Raw genomic sequence first — 17,271 nt, forward strand, 5'->3', positions numbered from 1 at the left:
TCATAATACAACCGTCTGCATCTATTATGAACGGATCCAGTTGTATCATCTTTAACATAGCCAAGACGGATCCGTCAAGAACACCACTGAAAGTCAATGGGGGACGGATCCGTTTTCTATTGTGTCCGAGAAAACGGATCCGTCCACATTGACTTACATTGTGAGTCATGACGGATCCGTCTTGCTCCGTACCACATCACAAACAGAAAAATGCTGCTTGCAGCGTTATTCTGTTCGCAATGGGGATGCAACCAAACAGAACGGAATGCATTTTGGTGCACTCCGTTTCAGTTCAGTTTTGTCCCCATTGACAATGAATGGGGACAAAACGGAAGCGTTTTCCCCCGATATTGAGATCCTATGACAGATCTCAATAGCGGAAAGGCAAAGCGCAGATGTGAAGGTAGCCTTACAGTATCTTCTCCCTCTCCCTGCACAGAGACCTCTGCACAGGTCACACAGCACGCCCACAACACCCTCTCGTAGATGTCAGGCTGTCTATGGTCCATGTGGCTGCTATAAGGCATATCTCTAAATGCAGTTAGCAGCACCTCAGACAAGATAGCTGCCCCTGTAATCATATACAAAAACCAGAATAAAAAATCTACAGTCAAATAAATAAATAAAAATATTTAATTGATAATAAAAATATAGGCGATACATTTCCTTTAATGAATAGGTCTCTGGAAAGTAAATTGAAATCAGGGTGTCCTGCTGCAGGAAGCGCCAGAAACGCTATTTGTAGCTGCTCTATGCTACAGTCATTGCTGGGGTTTAAAGGGGTTCTCCGGGAATGATTTAACATGGCAGCCAACAACCTGTCCTGGAATGTAAGCAGGACTGATTGCCTGAACATGCAAAACTGCCTGGGGGGGGGAGGGGTTGGGGCCTCTCTATATTGCTCTAAAATAAATGGTAATAATGCGAACCTGCCTACAATGTGCCATTATGGCTGAACAGCCTAACAGGAACTCCCACCAAAGTGTAGTATATGTGAGTGTCAGAGCGTGATGTGTAGTTAGGCCCCCTCACTCCCTAGGCACCTCAGCAAGTGGGGACAGTCCTTCTCACATTCTAGGACAGGTTGCTTGTGGCCATTTGAAATCATTCCCAGAGAACCCCTTTAAGAATGATAAGCCATTTGAAATAAAGTTTTCTAAACTAGATAACGCCTTTGTTTATATGATGAGTCCTCTACAGGGCGATGAGGAGCTCTTACTGGTGGCCCCCTAGATTAGTGTACATCTGTTGCTTCCAATGGACATCTGCAGGCCTGAATTGGCTCTGTGTTTTAGCTAATTGAGGGATTCCTGATCCAGACAACCACTTTAAAAGTCATTGACTCACTCCAGAACTTCTGGTATGATTCCGTAACTCATGCATTCACACACATGGACACCTACCCAACTGGAATCAAAAGTTATATAAATTTAAATTTTTAAGAATTGGACAAACATGGGGAAAAAGATTCGCTTTGACATAACAGCACCTCGACTAACAATGCTCCATGTACTGTAGGTTGATCAGTGTCACACTGAATTCCCTTGGGCCTAACAGAGATAATGATTCTGAGGGCCCATGTTCTGTGAATGTCGGACATTTACATGTTCACATTTTTATTTTTTTGTTATTACTATTATTGCACATTCAGGAATTACCATCAATATGTTTCATTAGGATATCTGGTGGTTTTTGGTTCCAAGGAGAGCTCCAGATTATCCTTTGTTATTTTCGTCAGAGCTTAGGTCCACCAGAGGATCCACTGGTCCTCTTGTGGGCCAGTCTGACCCTGAGGTCGATCACCCCTAAGGCTGCCCCTGACTATATAAAGTTGTCTTTTATTAACTAAAAGTTTTTTGAAAGGCATACAGTATCCTGGTATGCTGTTACAGAGAAATGAGGACATCACACATTAGCATGGTTCCAGAATTAGATTAAAATATTTCATAATTAAATAACTTTGTAGTTGAGATGTTCTGATTAATTTATGTTAATTCATTCTTTAGGGAGTATTATCACCGTCTGCAATGGGCAGAGTCTCTGGACTCTGATATACTTGATTACAGATATTGACAAAAGAATTTAAAGCCATCATCAGATAAAAATGCAATCAAGATAGTTTTGCAATTTAAAAGTCTTTTCGTTTCATATTTTTCTTAGTGATATTGATATGTCAAGACATATTTATGTTATATATTTTATATTATTATTATTATTATTTCATCTTTACCTATTTAGGTTGCTGTTTATAGAGGCAGAATATATGTCTTTTTACTATGTATTAGTAGTATTATTCTTAGAATAGGCACTACAACTTGGTTTTCATGACAATATTTAAAGCACTTGTACCACAAAAATATTATAAACATTTTTCTATTTACATTTATAAAAAAAAATTATATCCCAGATATTGCATTAATAATGTTACAACAGCGCCACCTGCTGGTTTTATTGATTGGCCTTTCACTGTCCAGTTCAGTAAATGCGCTGAGGTGGACACATGCTCAGTCTTGTCTCTCTCTGCTCCTTTAGGTATGAAGAGTGATACCTGGTGTAGTGAACTAGTTACTTCTTAAGCTGCAGCGTCTTATTTGCTTCTTGGAGGAATTGCAATTAGAGTAACGAAGCAAAATAGACTCTGCAGTTTAGAAGCAACCGGCTTCTCCCACCGGTGTAGAGAGAAGCAAGACTGAGCATGTGTGTCCACCACAGCACATTAAAGGTGTTTTCCAGGAACATTTTTCTCTGTCACTCCCTTAAGCCATGCGATAATGGGAAGGGCGCATCTTTTCTTCCCTTCGGGCACTCCTTTGCTTTGGAGTCCCTGTCTGGTGTCAGGTAGGGTACCTTGGTGGAGATAAGTTTTGAGGTACAAGGCAGGGTTCCCTGAAGTGTGATGCGCTGATGAGGCCAGTTTAACAGTAGAGTAATGCTCTTATTGGGAAGTAAAGTCCCACTACAGCGCTCACAGGAGTTGGCACAATTCAGATCCACAATTCATGGTCCGGCAGATTTTACACAGCTTTGCATATCCACATTCTTACAGTTCTCACAGGCCTTTTACCTTCTCTGGAGCAATCTTCCTCACACTGCACTTAGTTAGCATCCAGAAATATCGTAGGGGTGCAACACTTTCCTTGCAGCTTTCTCACTTTCTCTTATATTTGCTATACTCTTAAATGTAATCACAATGTCATGGACCTCCGCATAACTTTGGTGCTTCCTCCAGCAGTGCAGAGACAATTAAGACTTAGCCGGTCTTAATCGCCGGTCTTAATAAATGAGTGTTTGCAGAATGTGGGCCTGAGTAGATCCCCAACCTGGCTTTAAATAATGTGCAGGTTCCGGAAGCCCTTTATATCCTGGACAAATTAGCTATGGAGTACATAATCCTGTCAGACACATAATCTCCACAGTCTTTTGTTCTTGCACCTCCTCTCAACACTGGTATGCTGGCCAAAATATCAGTTTTTATCTTTTTTCCTCCCTCATTTTGATATGTATGTTGTACACTAACGGGCTCATTTATTAACTGACATACTTCACTTTTGTGGCATATATCAATCGCAGCTTCTGTGGCAAGCCATTTTGCGACAAAATATGCCACCTTCCCCCGCTGACGCCACTTTTCCGACAGGAGGAGAAAAGCGGGCTTTGCGTGGGTCAGGGTGGGCCAGTATGCTTATTCATCATTTTCTATACCAGTTTATGGTGTAGAAAATGACCTAAATCTATGCCAGCAAGGGAGCTGGTGTAGAGTTCAGTTTGTCGCGTGGCCTGTGCCTCCACATAACTATGGCAGCTCCTCCAGCAGTGCAGAGACAATTTAAGACTTATAAATAATCGGTCTTAATAAATGAGTGTTTTCATCCTACAGAATCCAGCAAAAGAGTCCGTGTGCCCCATTCCTGTACAGCACGTCTCTGCGAGACTTCACGGCCAGGCATGAATATCTTTTCTCAGCCTGGCATGTCAGTCTTAGCTGTGGGGTCGTGGCAAAGCAGGCAGGGAGCGGAGCCTCTAGGTGCAACAGCACTGCCCTCATTGCACCCTGGGTTTAATTTACATATTATAAAAGATTGTTTTTCTACACATTGAATCCACATTAAAAAATGCAACTAAAAGCATTACATTCAGCTGACATGCGCAGATCTCACACGGCAGCTGGATTAATGCTCGGAAATCTGGTGACACATGCCCTTTTAGTTCTACACTCTATACATTCCATACATACTTGAATAGCTAGTAGTTAATGTATTATATTTATTCATGGAAAACAATTCAGTACCTCCAGAATTTATTGGAGGAGGATGAGGCAGTATTCTACGCTTGTGAATGAACATACAGTAGGCTTTCTGACACTTAGAACATCTACTGAAATGCTGACTTTGTTATATTGTATAAGCAATTAATGCAACTCTATATACAAACAATTTATTTTGTAAGCTGAGTTTTTTTTTTATTATTTCTAATGCCATCCAGTAAAATGATAACAAAAGGTAGATCTGAGCCTCCAAAATGTCATGTTTGGAGGATTTCTTTATCTTCTGTCCAGCCATACAAGTATATGTTTGATCTTTCCTCGTGACATGTAGCCTTTTACTTAAGATCAGTCTGCGCCCTTCAAAAGACAAACTGGATACATTTCAATATGCATTTTTTCCCTTTCAGAATGTCGGGTTGTGAAATCTACTTCTTACACCAAGCTTCCTAACATACCACGCAGAAGTACAACTAAGAGTCCAGGACCTTCCCGGCGAAGCAAGTCCCCTGCATCGACCAGTTCAAGTAGGTGTCAACATGTTTCTGTTTTGCTCTCAAATACATAATTTACTTATAGAATATAACTTTTTTCTTACTGACTATCTTTCTTTTTGGTTGTTGGGCTTTATTAGAAGGAGATTGTCATGTATTATATGATGTCTAGTTATTATTTGTAGGATAGCCCCTTTCATTTTAATGTCCTACAAACCTTGATCCAACCATAATTCTTATACTCCCTAATGACTGCATCACCATTCTTCATCTGTATGCTGACACTTACTGTAGGCTACTTTCACACTTGCGCTAGCAGGGTCCCCTGCCGGAACAGCCTGCCGGATCCGTACTAACGGCAACCCATTTGTGCCGCCGTATGTCCGCTCCAGCCCCATTAACTGCTGCAGTTTTTGTCTGGCCGCCTCTCGGCATGTTTGACCTCGCTACTCCGGCCTGTCCCCATTATAGTGAATGGTGCCAGAGCGGACTTCCGGGGGCACACATGGGCTAGCGTTAGTACAGATCCGGCAGGCTGTTCCTTGCCGAGACAGCCTGTCGGACCCTGCTAGCGCAAGTGTGAAAGTAGCTTTAGCTTGTGTCTGCTGTATATGCACCGATCAGCCGTAACATTAAACCACCTGCCTAATATTATGTAGGTCCTTCTTATTCCACCAAAACATCAGTGATTCATCAAGACATGGGCTTCACAGATCTATGGAGGTGTCCGGTATATGGTACTAAGGCATAAGCAGCAGATTCTTTAAATGGGTTGTCTGAATTTCATATTCAAAAAATCCCCAAAGGCAGGAATTGTGACAAAATAAAAACATGTAGGTATACTCACTCAGTTTATCTCCTTCTGCTTCCAGTACCGCCACTTAAGTTCTTCTTGCTAGGATCTGTTTACTTGGCTGCAGCGGTGACATGACCTATACCTGACATGACTGCTGCAGCCAAGTAAAAAAGCAGCTCAGTGGGAAGAATCACAGCGGTGGCACTGGAAGTGGAGTGGGATGAAATGGGTGAGTATACTTTTTTTTTTAATACTTTATCACACGTTCTGTCTTTGGGGGGCTTTTGGAATAACTCAAATGACCCTTTTAAGTTTGGACCTACATGGATAGGACTTGTTTTTTCCAGCACATCCTACAGATTGTCTTGAATCTGAAGAATTTGGAGGCCCAGTCTTTACCTTGAGCTCTGTGATGTTCCTTGAACAATTAATGAACAATTTTAGCAGTGTGATGAACAAAAATGGAAGCAAAGTGAGCCAGTGCAGTTGGATCGCGCTGCTAATGAATTCACACTGTTGATAAGTTCTCACAAACCAGTGTATTGGGACTACCCATTTCTGGAACGGAAAGCTCCCTTCATTAGGTCCAATATCAGGTTCATCAGGTCCAACATGACTACTGGGACACATTGGTCATTACGCCTCTGGTTATAACAGGACTAACTGTGTGACTATGGCTTACGCCTTGTGCTACTTGCTTTGTTAGTTTTCTAGTTGATGATGCACTAGTCTGCAATGCCGCAATGAATTGGTGAATGACTGAGCTGACTAGAGCTGTGATGGCGGTGGCATAGACAATAATAATTTCAGTTTTCTAGTGTGAACTTCAAGTGTGTGACTCAACAGAACCTTCTTTAGCCATCCTACAAGCTGTGGGGGTAACAAGGACATGATGTAATAGTTACTAAACTGATATCAAATATGGTAGTGTGGCTAGATAAATTACTATTGCTGCTGCATCCTTGCAGGTCTTATGTTAGTGAAACAGGCCTGGAGTCAGGGAATAAATAGGTTTCCAAAAAGGTCAAAAGTTCTTGATCATTCAAAGCCCATTTACTTTACAATCCATTTGATGGGATTGCTTCTAAATACAAAAATATGGACAAAGTGGCACCAACTTTTTAAATAATCAGGGGCATTGGTTATGGTCATTCCTGGGTCCTGGAGCCTGAGTGGTCCTAAAAGGTCCCTCTGTCCCATATGAGGGGAACATTACTCTAACTGATGTGTGACAGTTGACAGACCCATTATAGAATTTGCAGTTGGACAGTGGAGCTTTAAGAAACTCCATCCACTATCCATCCTGTGGAAAGGTAGAGTATAATGAACAACCAATTAGCTGTAGATCAAAGACAAGTTGTAATAAACTTGCTTCAAGAAGGAAATGTATGATTAAATCTAATGCATTTTATTGCACATAATAAAAAATGGAAGATGAAATGGTGACCGTGAGAAGCCAATAAACTGACACATTCAAAAAGTGACTCCTTAAAGGGAGTCTTTTACCTCCCACATGCACTATTAAGTGCAGTACTACATGCAGAGTACTACTGTGCCTGACTCCAGATAATGTATTTATATAGTGCATGAGGCAGGTGGCAGGCTCCCTTTAAATCCTAATCTTAAAAGTATGGACTCCTTTGCACTGAAATTGTTGCATTGGTCATCTGCTTCCTAGATGCAAAATTAAACATCTTTCTTAATAATCTTCATAAAAATTTTTTTATGCTTTTGCTGATGTAGAATCTATGTAACTCCTTCACATAGTCCTACTGCTTTTGACATAGTTCCTAGCTATATACAGTCTCTCTGCTGCCCCCCTCCCCTCTCTAATTGTTAGAGATAGCAGCACAGGAGGTTGAACATATCAGATTAGAGAATAGGCAGGGCATTACACAGGCTGCACTAAGTGTAGATTGGAAGGAGGCACAAAGTAGCCTGCAGTGGGTAAGGGTCAAATAAAATTCTGTTTATTTATTTATTATCTCACAGAGAAAGAGAGCACATGTCATACTTCTAAGATGGTGTCAGGGGGAATCATGTACCCTAATTTTCAGTTTCTGTTAGTACATGGACTGTAAAAGGGAAATGCATTACTGTGATACAAGTGTGCTGATAAATGAGAGCTAGTAAAGACAGCAGCATCCTGGACAGACAGACCACAAATCCAGAATTTAAAACTGGAAGGGACACATCCACATAAGAAAAGTCATAAATTAGGGGCAGGTTCTAAATTTAATATCAGGGAGAGTGAAGATGAATTGAGGAATGGAGATTGAAACCGGAAACTTAATTGAACTTTTCAACTCAAGATAACAAGAACAAAGTACAAATCATGGTACTAATCTTAAAATGCAACAAAAAAAAAAAATACTTAAAGCTAAATGTAAAATACATGAGTAAATGATTTATAAATACAAAGCTCAACATTCAATGCATACATTATTGCTGTCCCTATATAGAAAATGAAGTTAATCTATATGAATAGTCCCACAGATAAAAAATTATACAAACTGCTCTTAAGGAAGGAAGGAAATGAAGGATAAAGAAAGGAACAATGTAAGGAAGACACTTGTATATCCAGTAATCTATTTAATCCACAAGTGGCACGGTGAATACCAGGAGATCCAATAGCACATATAAATATGTAGGAGAAATTCTGTTGTTCTTTAACTAGAAGATTACCAGGGCTTGTATTTTGCAGGCCCTTGTATTAATTATAGCTAGTGTTGTAATGCATCATTTTAGTTGAAACTGGGGCACTATAGCCATGTATTGAAAATCTTCAATCCCCCTTAACATCGGCATAAAAGACACCTACATGTACTATTCATTCTGGAGCTACTCATACTGTTGAACACTTCATTATTTACCAGGTACGGATAATGGATGGTGTGTGTGGGAGTCAGTTGTGTAGCAACATCTTCATGAGCCAGGTCATAACGTAAGAAAAAACAGAACTGATTAGCTATGACGAACTTTGGGAACGGTGCAGTTGGTTCGAACTGAATGTCTCCACAAACATGGAGCTTTGTGCTGCTTACACAGCCGACGTCAGCTTCAACAAACCAGATGTTCTTACAAAAGTAATAATGCTCCTACTATGCTATTATATGATGTATAAGACATCTTGAGCCCTAGAATTAGTCCTTTAAGCTGTTCTTGGCTTACAGTGGTTGTTGCCAACTCTATGTTGTGTCTAGTGTTGAGCAAATCGAAGGCAAATGAATTTACTTTGATCTGAATTTTAGGAAAACTTTAATTCGTCGTGAAGCCGAATTTCCTCATGCTTCATGGTAACTAATCAGTTTTTCCTGAAATATTGGTAAAAACAAAATACATACTCTCCTTATCCATTTGATCACTTAGAGGCTGTCGCGGCCATCTTGATTAAAGATACCGCGCAAAATATCTAGATTTTGTGAGGTGTCTTCAATCAAGATGCCCACGACGGCCTCCACGAGATCAAATGGATAAGGTGAGTATTAACCCCTGAAAGGCCTAAATGGTAGATACTGCGATCAGCGATGAATGCGGCACCTGAGTTGTTCAATGATGGGGGGTGGCTTGATTGCTGTTCCCTATCATTGCTCCCACGAAGCAGGCAAATTGAATTTTCCATAACTTTGCTTATCTCTAGTTGTGCCCTACATATTTAAAGAGATATATTGCCACAGCAGGTGGCGCTATACAAGTTTTTAGTTACCAAGAAGTATCACCTAAAATAGAGCCCAGATTTTTTGTGTATCCTGGGGATACATGGTATGTTTCTATTATAATAATAATAATCTTTATGTAGCACCAATATATTCCGCAGCGCTTTACAGTTCAGGGTCTCATGTACAAGCAGTCATAAATAACATAGCAACAGACAAGTCAATAATTAGAACAAGAGGAATAAGGACCCTACTTGCAAGATATTACAATGTATGAGGGGAAAGATGTGACATAAAAGGTAAAAGTGCTTGTTTTGTGCAATGGTCCAGCCATCTTGGAAAAAATGGGGGAGTAGATATAAAGCAGCATGAGCCAGTCACCAGACGATATCTGTAGTGCTTCTGGGTGCATGGGTGCGGTGGAGAGATTGGTTGAGGCTCAGGTTCAGGAACTTAAAATAAATGGGCTATATATGGAAAGGAGTTAGATCAGGGGATGTGATTCTAGGGAGCACCTAAAACTGTATATATTGCGGTTTAACCTAATTTCTTGGGGTAGGGCATTCCAGAGAACCGTTGCAGCTAGGGAGAAGTTTTGGAGCCTGGAGTGAGAGGTTCGGATTATGGTGGATGTCAGTCGTAAGTCATTTGCAGAATGTAGAGCACTGGTAGGGTGGTAGAGCGACAGGAGAGAAGAGATGTAGAGGGGTGTAGCACTGTGGAGAGCTTTGTGGGTGAGAACAAGCAGTTTAAATTGGATTCTATACTGTATGGGCAACCAGTGCAATGACTGGCACAGAGTGGAGGCTTCGGAGTAGCGGTTAGATAGGTGACCCTAGCTGCTGCATTAAGAAAAGATTGGAGAGGGGAAAGTCTGGCGAGGGGGAGGCCAATTCATAGTGAGTTACAGTAATCGAGGCAGGAGTGCTTTAGAGCAACAATAAGAGATTTTGTTTTCATAGTGAGAAAGGGGCGGATTCTAGAGATGTATTTGAGGTGCAGGCGGGATAAACGGTTGAGAGATTGAATATAGGGGGTGAAGGAAAGATCAGTGTCAAACATAACACCGAGACAGCGGTGATGGTAGTGCCACACCCTGAGATGGAGATATCTGGTTTAAGTAAATTAGTGGATGGAGAGAAAAAAAGTTCAGTTTTTGAAAGATCCAGTTTCAGATAGAGAGAAGACATGATGTTATTGACGGTGGAAAGACAGTCACTGCTGTTCTGTAAAACAGCAGGGGTGATGTCAGGGATGAAGTGTAAAGTTGTGTGTTATCAGCATAGAGATGGTACTGGAAACCGTATCTGCTGATGGTCTGTCCAATTGGGGCTGTGTAGAGAGAGGAGAGGAGGGTGCCTAGGACTGAAGCCTGAGGAACCCCAACAGCAAGAATGAGAGGAGAAGAAGTGGAGCCAGCAAATGATACACTGAAAGAGCAGTGTGAAGAAGAGAGATATGAAGAAAACCAGGAGAGGGCAGTGTCCTTTAGGCGGATATATTGGAGCATGGTGAGTAGGAAATGGGGGTCTACAGTGTCAAAAGTTGCAGAGAGGTCAAGAAGAATGAGCAGAGAGTAGTCACGGTTGCATTTTGCTGTCAGGAGATCATTTGTCATGTTGGTGAGGGCAGTTTCTGTAGAATATAGGGTGCGGAAACCAGATTGTAATAGATCAAGGAGAGAGTGAGCAGAGAGATAGCGGATGAGACGAGAGTAGACCAGACGCTCCAGTAGTTTAGAGATGAAGGGAAGATTGGAGACTGGTCTGTAGTTAGTTGTGCAGAATGGGTCAAGAGAAAGTTTTTTAAATAATGGAGTAATGTGATAGGCACCTGCACTTTGGGACTGAGGAGGGAGTGAAAAGTGTCAAAGAGTTTTTTTGGTTTTTATTTTTTACAGTGTTTGGCGAGGTAAAGGGCAGAGTTATAGGTTCTTAGCATGAATTTGTAATGTAGGAAATGTGTGAGTTTTTCTCCATAGGCATTCGGCACTCCACTTTGATATAATTTATTCCAGGAGAGGATACATTGACTATGCATTTTAAGAAGCAATGAAACTGGGCTAGCAGTTGAGCTGCTTTTACAGAATAAAGACAACCCATGTCCGTATGTGCTATTTGGGCATATGGGTGTCATAGAGTCCCTTGCTTCAGATCTCCCTCTGGGAGCCTGAACTTAGAGTTGCAATGCTATTCTTTTCATCATATTGACTGACATCACAACAGAACCCCTTATAAGTTAATGGGATCCAATGGGTTCCATTGGTATGTGTCGTATGACAGATCTGCATGTGTTGTAAACGGAAGCCACGTTGCACATGTGAACATAGTATATTTATTTTTTGGACAACCTTCTATACTTCATTCGCCTAATAGTTTTATAGGTTAAAGGGGTTCTTTAGGCTAGAGATATCCTCAGGATATGTCATCAACGTCAGGGAGTCTGACTCCTGGCACACCTGCCAATCAGCTGTTTGAAGGCACCATGGTGCTTGTGCGTTCTCTTCACTTTTTACTTGCACAATGTCTCCTTTGCGGCGCCGATTTAGTGTCTTGACAGCTTACTCTCCCATTCACTTGGACAGCTGTAATTACACTAAACTGCTGCTACAATGGAGACGGTGTACATGAGCTCCATGGCCCCTTTAAACATCTGATTGGCAGGGGTGCCAGGAGTTGGATAGGTCATCAATATCTGTAGCCCCCTTTAAGTAGAACTAAGATGTCTTTGTTCCCAGAACTCCTAATTCACAAAGGTGGCAGGAACAGTTACCTATCCAGTGGTGGTCAACCCATCATATTCTCTAGGTAATTCAGTTCGACATCACTGCAGTATGTAGCAACTTATAAAATAAAAATCTAATGTATAGGATAACATATAGAATCCTTCTACTCCCCAATGATTATAGAGTAGGGGAGAAGATGGTGGCTGCTCCTCTTTAAAGTGTTTGTCCACTCATTTATGTGATTGCCTGTTCTTCAGGTACCAGAGTACCCTGAACTCCCGCTGATCAATTGTTCAAAAAGTAGCCTTGGTGCTCTGTATTACTGTATTTTTTTTGGACTATAAGATGCACCTGACCATGAGACACACCTAGGATATAGAGGAGGAAAATAAGAAAATAAATATTTTTCATCAGACCTTAGCTCAGACCTCCAAGCTCCATAAGACCTCTGATCAGGCCCTCATTCCTTCTTAGACCTCAGATCAGACCCCATTCCTCCGCAGACCTCAGATCAGACTCCCCATCATACCTCAGATTAGACCACCATCAGACCTCTGTATCAGACCCCCATTCCTCCTGAGACCAGACCCACATTAGACCTTTGTATCAGACCCCCGTTCCTCCTCAGATCTCAGCTCAGACCTCTATTTATCCTCAGATCAGACCCCTAAACTTGAACGAAATAACCAAACTTACCTCTCCTTCTTCGGACCGCGCAATCTTACTGTACTCGCCACTCCCTGCTCTTCTTGCAGGGTCTGCCCTGCACTGTGATCTGATGTCTCACAGCATTAGGTCATAGTCCATCCCTAATAAGACCAGGGAGCGGTGAGTACAGCCAGCCCATCGCTTCTCTCGCCGCTGCCTGAGCCTCCTGCTGTAACGGTCACGTCCACAAACACACAGGGGGAAGGATAGTGACCACTGCGCTCCACCCTCACCCCTGGCCCTGCCTATTTGCCTCACGAGTCCTGATGACAGGGGACAACTGGACGACAGTCCCTTACTTAGGATATGTGCAGGCAAGACAGACAAGACTAAATACGGAACGTGAACGGACCGGGTCAGAACCAAGAGAGTTATGCAGTACAAAGGGTTAAGCAAAGAATGGTCAGGAGAAGCCGGTGTCAAATACTAGGAGAGTAGAGAAGTACCAGAAAAGTCCGCAAAGAGTAGTGGGAGCCGAGATCACAATACCAGGAGGGATGCGCAGTACAGGAGGAGCAGGCAAAGGATCGTCAGGGAACAGGATCAGGTGAGTATTCAGTAGTCCAACAAATAGCCAGGAACCTAGAATTAACAGGCAACCTGTGGCCAGCAGGCTGCCTGTATTTATAGTGGGGTCTGAGGGTCATGTGACGTGGCCAGCGTCACATGACCGACAGACAGACAAGTCGAGCACCAAGTGATCAGCTCGGCGCTCAAGGCAGACCTAGGAGCAGGGAGCCTCCCAGCTAGCAAAGCCGCCCTGGGAACGAGGCCAAACACAGATCCTCGCTACCGAAGCTAAGCAGCAGGTCTGCGGCTGATGGGAGACCGAGTGCGCCTTTGGCTCCCCGTGACACCTGCATACTGATGACCCCTTCCATAATGGTCGAGCTGTGCAAGACCAGTGTCTACTTCTGGCCTGTCTTGAGAAGTATGTGCTCCACATTTTTCAGATTTCTGCTTCGCCATTTGCATTGCCTTTCCCATGAAAACAAATACCCGAGCTTGACAAAACTCATTTGTCTTCAGAATATTCTAGAAACAGCACAGGCCCTTGATTAAAATAGGAAGGAATTGAAGAGAGTTAAATTGAGAAATGGGTTTTAATGCTCGGTTGTGCACCAGTCGTGTGCTAAATGAAAGATTTCATTTCAGATGAGCGCAAATAATTTCTAAAACTTAAAAACTATTATTTCAGTGGATTTTATACTTAAGATGAGTCTTATCTTTATTCGATAGTTCCTGATGAGTGATCATTGCAATTTAGTATTTTTTTTTTTTTACATTTGTGAAGAAACACAATGTAATAAAATGTATTTTAATACTGTGTGTCATGGCTGGAATAGGGTATATGACGGCTCCTGGCCACTCTATTGAGCTGCTGTACGCATCATACACTATAATGACGTCATACAGGGTCTAAATAATAACAACATACAATGCCTAATTCAGCTGCTAACTAATCTATAGCAGCAGTAACTCTCTAGCCAACTGGAATTGTTTTCTTTACTGGCTCAACCCTGCTTTCGGTTTCTTGGACTCCCCCACTGGCCACCACATTGTTGAGTCTGAGTGGCTGTTTCACATGGAGAGCCGAGCATGAAAAACCCAGCGGGAAGACACCTACTCATCATGCCCAACACTTTTAAAAACAATGTCTTCCTCTGACACGCTGCAGCATTGGTAAAACATGGTTCATGAGGAAGTGTGTCCCAGTTTCATGTCATCTGTAGATAGGGCATCATGAATCTGCTAACAGGTTCTCTTTAATCTGTGCAAGATGAAATGGGATGTTGGAGGCTCCTCAATGGAAGAGGTCCTGTGGAATTTGCCCCGTGTTGCCCATCCTATAATTTGGTTGCTGAGTAAAGTATATAATGTCAGTCTATAACCAGACCATTTTCAAACACAAAAACACTTTAACCATATTAAGAAATCGTAAATATGATTTTATATATGTCATATATAATCCTTTATCTGTATGTCAGAAATACTGCAGAGTAAAGGACAAGAACAGTGAGGCCCTGAACTGAAACCACCCAGCTGAACTGCAACTGGACAGCGGTTCCTACACTAAGTGCAGAGACTAGAGATGAGCGAAGTTTTTAAAATTCGATTTGGCCGATTCTCCAAACCTCGACAAGAAATTTGATTTGTTCCAAATTAATTTGTCACGAATCGCAGTAAATCAGGTATACCCAGGCCACTCTGCCTAATCATATTCATCCCACTTGGTGGCCCAATCTCAGTGTGAAGGCTTGGAAGTTAAACTGCAGGGAGAGTGCAGGTAGAATGTATCCCCTTGTGCATTACGTTCTAGTGCACCCGCATTCATAGTTAATTCGCTCAGTATCACAGGCAGGTGTAATTTATCGCCGTCTACATCTCTGTGCAGTGCACCAAGATTCATTGCTAATCCGTTCTGTTAAACAAAAAGAAAAGCATACAGCACCCTTCAGTAAAACACAAAACATGTGCGCGCCCCTGCAGGAACTGTATCCAAATGGTTCCTTAGTGGAACAAAATAAAGAAATGGAGACAGCAGCAATAATAGTGGAGACAATATTTTTTCTTTTAATGCATGTTCTGGCAGTCCAAACACATGCTTTTTAATCCCTTCTGTTAGCTGTAGATTTACTGTGCGTCAGTATCACAGGTTACAGTTACCGTCGGGTCTAATTTATCGCAGTGGACTTAACTGTAAAGTGCCCCAAGATTCAAGTAGTGGCCCCATGACAGAGTGGGGGAGGGTGGCAGCAGCAAGCAATATATTAGACTGCCCTTTAAAAATACTGAGGCACAGTAAGTCTATGTATAAAAAATCTGATTAACTATGAATGCTGCAGCAGTCGAACAACATGCACGCAGCGATATATATATTAGATCACCCTTTAATCCTGAGTCTGACACACAGTAAGTCTATGTATGAAATAACAGATTAACTATGAATGTCACCACAGTTGAAGAAGTGCACGTGGCGATTACACTCTCAATCTGCAGTGTCCCTGCTGTCTCCTTATGTTCTCCCTACAGTTTCAAAAAAACTCTTCTCCCTACGATCTCCCTGCACTGTCCCTGCACTCTTGTTATTCAATATTCTTTTCTAAACAGTTTTCAGCAACACTGTCCCTAGCGCATGAGCGGTTGTCACGTCTCTCCCTATGTTCCGCTGAACTGAACTGAAATGGCGGAGACCGCACGGGATGAGGGTTTTATAGGGCTATGATATTAGAGTGGATAGCTATCTGCAAATTGACTGGCTACACAGCATTATGGGTGATCTCGTGTTCCTGGGCTTTTGCAACACATGCAGCTGCCATTTTAAATTTTATAGCTACCATGGAGCGAAAGGAAATTCAGATTCGTGACTAATCAAATTTTCCCTAAAGTTCGGGTCGAATTCCACTTATGTTGCTTTGATTCGCTCAACACTAGCAGAGAGGACCGACATGAACAGACAGACAAAAAGCAGAGTTGTCAGAAATGGCCGCAGTACGAAAACGTGAGACGGAGAGTAATCGGAAGATAATCCAGGGTCAGAAGCACATACTACCAATAGCAATACAGTAACAGGGAACAAGGGACAATGCTAGTGAGCCAACTAAGACTATCACTGGCTATGGTGAATAGACAGGAGGGGATTTAAATAGAGCTCCGGGTCCCTGGATCAGAACCTCATAGGTCCAGTGGCCCAGCGCTCCATAGGTCAGAAACACAAACAAAACTTGTAAGTGAGCGGCTGGACTGTCAATCAGCCCACTGCTTGTCTCCCCCAGTGCACTAGGGGGCATAGCTCAGTCTCTTCCAGCGTGCCGTGGCGAAGCTGGGGATTGCGCCGATGGAGCGCAGACAGGTAAGTTTATTACACTGTAGTTGTTTTTTTATTTATTTTGACAGTCAACTGTCCAGTCTAAGAATATTCACAAGTCAGTACTTCTAGGTGATATTTATTTTCTTCACTGCTTACTCATTGGCTGCTCTTTACATTAGCTCCAATAAGGAAGAGCGGTGATCTGTAACTACAGCTTAGGAACAGTGCCTACAAGGGGGCTGAGGTAGTCTGGGACACACCTCCTGTCTCGTGATTGGTTCAAGATACTGCTGTTTCCCTGGACGATGTGCAGGAGGAATGAATATGTATGAGGGGGGCGGGTGCAGGGACATGATGTTAGACAGTAGAAACCAGGAGATGCCGCCCTACTCTGGGACCCACAGTGCAGTGCGGCAGGAAGTGATCGCACAGATAAACACATATGTAAACAATCTGTTGGGGACTGTAGGAGCCATGCTCCAGTGTAAAAGCTACCTAAAACCATCTTGGGAACATAGACTCGGCTACTAAAGGTGAGTAAGATGTTTTGAAAAAAATAAGTTTGATCCCAGACAACCCCTTGAAGGAAGCGCTGCAAGCATGCTGTGGCCAGGGCTGAGAGGAAACTGTGGAGCGGATCCCATAACAACAGTACCTACACAGACAGAGCCCAGGATTGCAGCGGTGAATGGGAAGCACTGGCAGCAGATCACCGCTGAACACAGTGCCCGGGACCGCGGACGGAAGCAGGGGAACAGCGGCGCACAGCAGCCGCTGTTACAGAAATCATCTATTTAATATTCCAAATCCTTCTTCCATA

At 42.5% G+C, this 17,271-nt stretch overlaps 1 protein-coding gene across 3 annotated transcripts in view; it reads left to right on the forward strand.

Annotated features, from left to right (window-relative positions):
* Positions 1-17,271, forward strand: part of DCLK1 (doublecortin like kinase 1) — a 352,916-nt gene that overhangs the window by 188,918 nt on the left and 146,727 nt on the right. For all 3 annotated transcript variants that reach the window (XM_040426114.1, XM_040426117.1, XM_040426116.1), the window contains exon 5: positions 4,672-4,788. In XM_040426114.1, coding sequence (XP_040282048.1) covers positions 4,672-4,788 — 117 coding nt within the window. The remainder of the gene's footprint in view (positions 1-4,671; positions 4,789-17,271) is intronic.

This window comes from Bufo bufo, chromosome 3 (assembly GCF_905171765.1).
Source record: "Bufo bufo chromosome 3, aBufBuf1.1, whole genome shotgun sequence".
In the NCBI taxonomy this organism is placed as follows: Eukaryota; Metazoa; Chordata; class Amphibia; order Anura; family Bufonidae; genus Bufo; species Bufo bufo.